This window comes from Cryptotermes secundus, unplaced genomic scaffold (assembly GCF_002891405.2).
Source record: "Cryptotermes secundus unplaced genomic scaffold, Csec_1.0 scaffold687, whole genome shotgun sequence".
Taxonomy (NCBI): Eukaryota; Metazoa; Arthropoda; class Insecta; order Blattodea; family Kalotermitidae; genus Cryptotermes; species Cryptotermes secundus.
The window spans coordinates 34,434-40,186 of record NW_019720175.1 but is presented as its reverse complement, the minus strand read 5'-3'; the positions used below and the strand labels follow the sequence as shown (position 1 = coordinate 40,186).

General features: G+C 37.8%; 1 protein-coding gene across 2 annotated transcripts in view; it reads left to right on the top strand.

Annotated features, from left to right (window-relative positions):
- The window catches only part of LOC111867827 (spermatogenesis-defective protein 39 homolog), a 24,526-nt gene extending 19,856 nt beyond the window's left edge, over positions 1-4,670 (top strand). For both annotated transcript variants that reach the window (XM_023858019.2, XM_023858025.2), the window contains 4 exons: positions 1,104-1,348; positions 1,773-1,949; positions 2,725-2,829; positions 3,166-4,670. In XM_023858019.2, coding sequence (XP_023713787.1) covers positions 1,104-1,348; positions 1,773-1,949; positions 2,725-2,829; positions 3,166-3,186 — 548 coding nt within the window. In that variant the 3' untranslated portion in view covers positions 3,187-4,670. The remainder of the gene's footprint in view (positions 1-1,103; positions 1,349-1,772; positions 1,950-2,724; positions 2,830-3,165) is intronic.
- The last annotated feature ends 1,083 nt before the right edge of the window (positions 4,671-5,753 follow it).

The following is a 5,753-nucleotide window of genomic DNA, read 5'->3' as shown; positions in this document are numbered from 1 at the left end:
AGCCATACAACCTCAAGCTGATATCTCCCATCTTCGGGATAAATTAACAAGGAGGAGCTTAACATTTTACATCAAATGTTTTAAATTTTTTAAAATTTTTTTTTAAATATTTTAACATTGGCATTTTAACTTGAGGGCAGTTTCGGATGGAAGGTGAGAATTGATAGTGCATTCAACTATCCTAGCAAGTGTTGTGCTTTTACACGTCGACATATTGTAGCAGTGTCCACACAACAAACATAACTGTGTACATCTTAAACGACGACAGTGTTTTCTTAATTGTACTAAGTGCCTCTGATGATGGTTGTGTCTAACCGAAACATGTAAGGCAGAAGTGATAAAGAAGTGACCTACAAATTGTTACACTCGACGGACTTTCTATTAACATTGTGATTGATAGTGTAACGGACCAAAAATGAAACAATTCAAAATAGGGAGAAATATTGTATCTGTGTATTTCCAAATATCTCTCCTATTAAGAGTAGGGGACATATATTGAGGGTATTGAGAACAAGTTTTTGAATAGAGTGTTTGAACTTAACAAAGAGAGTGGTAGTGGGAGGCAGGAGAAAATTTAAGGATGATGAGGAACCTCATAATTTGACTCTTCACAGAATATGTTAGGGTTATGAGCTCAGTGAGGACAAACTGGTCAGGCATGAGGAAGAACTGAGAAAAACTGAAGGAAAGAGATCATTTGGAAGAGCTGGGCATAGATGTAAGGGCAATATTAATATGAATGTTGTAGAAATAGTATCAGAGTGTGCAGACAGGATTCGTTTGGCTCAGGCTAGGGACCATTGGCAGGATCTTGTGAAAATTGTAATGAAATTTTATTTACATGAAAGGCAAGGAATTATGTAGCTAGCTGTACAATTATTAGCTTCTCAAGAAAGCCATCAAAAATTATTTTACTTCATTCTTCTGTAACCTTTCAAAAAATTTTGTCATCTGTTTGTTCATGTCCTTTACTTAATATCCTCGATTCTAGACTTCTGATGTTTCATCTTCGTCCTCTATCACAGTGGCCCGAATGGTTAATGTTACAGTTGGTTTCAGTGTTGGCCCTCTTGAACATAGGGGTAGACATTGTTTGATTTCAGAGTGGCAGTTGTCAGTTGCTGGTGCGGATGCTGAGATTGCCAACACTCTGGCAGGACAGCCTGTGCTGTCGTCCCTGGCATATACATGTCAGTACCATTGGGGTGAGCCAAGAGGCAGTATAAGCTCTCCGCTGACCCTGAGCCAACAGCAAGGCGTGAGTGACCTACAGTTTCAGTGGACAGTGCTCACTGTGCGAACTTCGATGCATTCCTGGGATGACATTGAAGGATTGTTCATCACAAAAGTAAGAAATATTCATTGAGTCTGTTGCTGTTATCATTAGATTTCAGCTGTAATCAGTTACGATCGATCGGTATGATCTGGGATAGCTCAGTTTGTTTGGCAGGGGTGAGAATTTTCTCTCTGTCATCATGCTCAAGAGTGGCACTGGAATCCATCCAGCTTCCTGTTCGAAGAATACTATGGGTTATTTCCTGTGGGTAAAGTGGCCAGAGTGTGAAGCTGATATCTCATCTCTAGTGCTAAGGTTCAGAATGTGGATCCTGTAAACATGCCCCTGAAATCTACATAATAAGTTGTGGGATGCTAATGGTGGTTTTCTATCTTTTTTACGAGTCCCAGTGGCTTAAGAGCCCTATATAGTGTTTAGTTTTCTGATTTTAGTATTAGTTCCTCCTGAGTAACTGTAGACTACATTTTTGATATAGAGTTGGCTGGGAGGAAAGAAGTTGAAGACAGCAGTGCCTATAGAAAAGGTGGTTATGCAACTCCATGCTCATGGAGCACCAACAGACATTCTCGTCAAGTACTTGGAGCTCATTGAGAATGTTGATAAACGGATTACACTGGCACAAAAGCTGCAGTGTCATAAAGCTGTTATTAATGTAAGTAATGTTTTTAAGAAATGCATATTTTTTATTAATGTAATTTGTTATCCACTGTTGGCTTGCTGACCGTGTGTTAAAAAATTCTTACCCACAGAGTGAGAATTCAGGTTTTGCAACCTATAAAATGATTGAAATTATAGTTTATATATTTAAAATTTTAGATTGTTAGAGAGAAAATGGGGATTCTAAGCTCCATTCTGAAGCATGTATTTGCTGTTGTAATTTTTAAGTTCATAATTTCATTTAATTAAAAACTGTTATTGCAAGATTCTTCTTGGGATGTTAAAGTGAAATCTGAAATTGGTTTGGTTTCAGAGTCACGTTTATTGCAAAGGTGGAAGTGTGGCTCATTTGCTAAAACTTGGTTTTTACTAATTCATTTTAGTATGAAACAGAAATTATCACCAAACAATTTGGTCTAGAGGTAATGCTCCATAAACTTGTATTCTGGGGGGGTTTGTTCAAGTGTATTCTGGGACACCAGCTGTCTAGACTGGGGTTTTTTTTTAGGATTATCTTTTTCCCTTCAGGCAAATGTGAAGTAGGCCATGGCCATTTCCTTCCACATCCTTTCCAGTTCATCATTTAGCTTACTATATGACACTGTATAGTCTTGATACTGACCCCATCATTAAATAGCCTACAAATAATGTTTGCATCATGGAAGAGATGCTTGGGGTCGAAGCAAAAGGCTATTTATTCACAGCAGGCCCCTCTGCACATCTGTGAAAATATAAACGTTGATGACTTTTCTTTGTCTCTTGAATTTCAGGTTTTTGTGGCTAAACGAGATAGACGGTCATTGATCTCATATAAGGCCAATCTTCATCCACAGTCAGAAGACTATTTCTATGCTGAAAACTGTCTGCGTGTGTCTGTAAGAATTTCTTCTCATACTGCTTCTGTTTAGCAAGATCTAATTAGGATGCTTGTCGTGAGGACAGGAATAAAGTGTGATAGTTGTATTAACATACTAATGGATAAGCATGTAGTTATATGAAATTTTGGATTGAAATCAAGAAACTGAACATCATGTATGTAAAATAAGTCGCAATGTGACAACAATATGCTAATTAGGATCCACTGTATTTATGCGAAATCCAAGTAGCTTTGCACTTCAATGACATATCATGTATGTTATTTCAAATTTCAAAATCAAGAAATTGTTTCAGATATGAGTAAACTAATGGAAATGTTTCCTTCTATGTTTCAGACAACGAAGTGGAAGAACTGAAGAAATTGTTCACTTGACAATATAGAATTCACCATCAAAGAATGAATATTGACTGAGATTGTTCAAGGGTGCATTTGTAAATACACTATTATAAAGAAAATTTATTGTATAAAGGACAAATGAAAAGCAGCATTGACAGTTGAGATCAATCTGTACATCATTATCATGCGTGTGTACAGTATCCACATGCTTTTCATGGTACCATAATAATTATATAATAATATACATAATGAAAGTAAGCAGGAAGATTAAGAATGCATCTGACAGATGGAGTAGAAACACATTCACAAGTACGTGCAAGTATGTTGGGTAGTTGCTGTGAAGTCTAGTGTGAAGCTTCACATATAAAGACACCCTGAGGAATACTGGACATTAATTAAAATAGTGATTTTTGTTTACACTGTAGTGAAGCCCAGGCAGAGAGCTCTTGCAGATTGTTGTCCACTCCATCTGCCTGCCTGTCCTGTGCTCCTGTTAGTGTACCCCCACTCTTCTCCTTATGGCTGGATTACTTATTGCACAATGTTATGTGAGGGACACTAGCAGGCAGGCTAGGATGATAGAGTATCGTGTTCCTACTACCTTGAGTATTGTTTGATCACTGAACTGTAGCACTAGTAATTAGGCGAGAGCCTGGGTTGGGTGTGCATGTGTGCACATATGCATTTGTGTCCCTTCTCAAGGTTTCGATGTGGATTTAGAGCTAGATCCGACCTGTATGCCTTCATTTTTCTCATCCTTTGTGTATGCAGCATTCTGACGAGGTATTTCTTTCATTCTGTATACTTAATTGGATTGAACTACTTATTAAACTGGTTGTTCTAACAAAATGTTCTACATACATTTCTTTATACTCTGTTTAACTTTAGGAATTGCGTTGGTTTCCAGTAATGAATCAGTGCTCTTAACAGGAATGAGATATGAAGGAGGCTGCAAGTAGCAGAACAGTTATCATCTTGCCACTGATGCTGCCTCAAGTGCCAACCTACCAACATCTAAACAGTAGATGTGTAGTGTCCTGTCTGAATGCGACACATTTAGACTGTGATGTGCATGGCTGTCTCTCTGAACAGCCACCAGACAAATACAACTGTGGTACTGGATGGAGCTGAGCTGGCACATGAGTGTTCAGCTTTGCTGTCTGAGACAGACTGACATTGCAGATCAGGTCTGGAGTGTAACCTGAAACATTAGTGATTCAGCCTTAATGTTTGTTACTTCACACAATGTGATGAATTTGCCTCTGCACACGGAATGGCTTCCACATTCTTGCTATTATGTGATAAATATGTAGTCTTTTACATTGACTGGTGATAAGAATATGTTTGACTGTATAGCTTAATTTATTTGTCTGGGAATATGATTGCCATTTTATGTTGTTAAAATTATGGTTGTATATAAATTGTTTTAATAAAATGTTTGCTTTTATTTTTGGTGCCTTGTAACTTGAAATTTATATACAATAAATGCGTATTCTCTTTGCATCATGGAATGTAAACACAGAATTTGGTATTTTGCCTGGATGATATGTTAAAATTATCTGACATCTTGTCACTGGAGAACACAGCCAGAAGCATTGCAGTATGAGGTCAAGTATCCAACGGTTTCCTGCAAGAAAAGAAAAATTGATATGCTAGGCAGTACAGCAATGAAGAGTATATGTACCTGGAGCAAATGTTAATGCGATGTCTGACCTTGGAGGTAATAAATGCAAATACATGTGTAATAGCTCTTGATTTTTGTATGGGGACAGTATAAAAATGTCAAATAAAATGTAAGAGTTTTTGTGTAGTTCTGGAAGCAAGTGGAAGTTATGAAAGTTAAAACACGCATATATCTGCAGATATGATCATCTTAGAAATGAATTTCATATACAACTAAAACTCCATATTGTGAAGTCCCCTATGCAGTAGAGGGAAGCTGTGGATGATGTTAAGTTCTATGAACCTGCACATAAGAAACAAATGCTCTATATGTAAAATTTTTTTGACTTATTTTTCCATTTCTATGGTCTGGTTGTTAACCCGTTGCCGTGGTTCGTCGTGTATGTTTCGTCAGGGATTTAAATCGTCTGGGGGGGTTCGTCGTGTATGTTTCGTCCAGCTGCACACCTATGTTNTCCCCCCACGGGGAAGAATGCAAGGCCTCACAGAAGATGTTTGGTTTACGGAAAAGAGAGCCAAATGAGAGATACGCAGTACTGGTGTGGTGAAGTGAGACAGCGCTGTGTATAGTAGAATGCTTCAATGCGTACCATACTCCGTTCCCGAGATACAGGGCGCTCATATTATAAGGCAAGGTTATAAAACCATCTTTTAAGATCATTTTAGTGAAAGTTCCATGCTTCAAAGCGTACCATTCACTGCTCAAATTCTAAACAAACTGCTTCCATTGCCGAGATACCGGCTGCTCATATTATAAGGTAAGGTTATAAAACCACCTTTTTAGATCATTTTAGTAAAAGTTTCATGTTCCTATCTCATAGAATTTAAGAACAATGATGAATAAATCATTTTCGAGCAAAATTTAAATGGCCGGCTGAATATATTACCGCAGGAGCCGCGGCC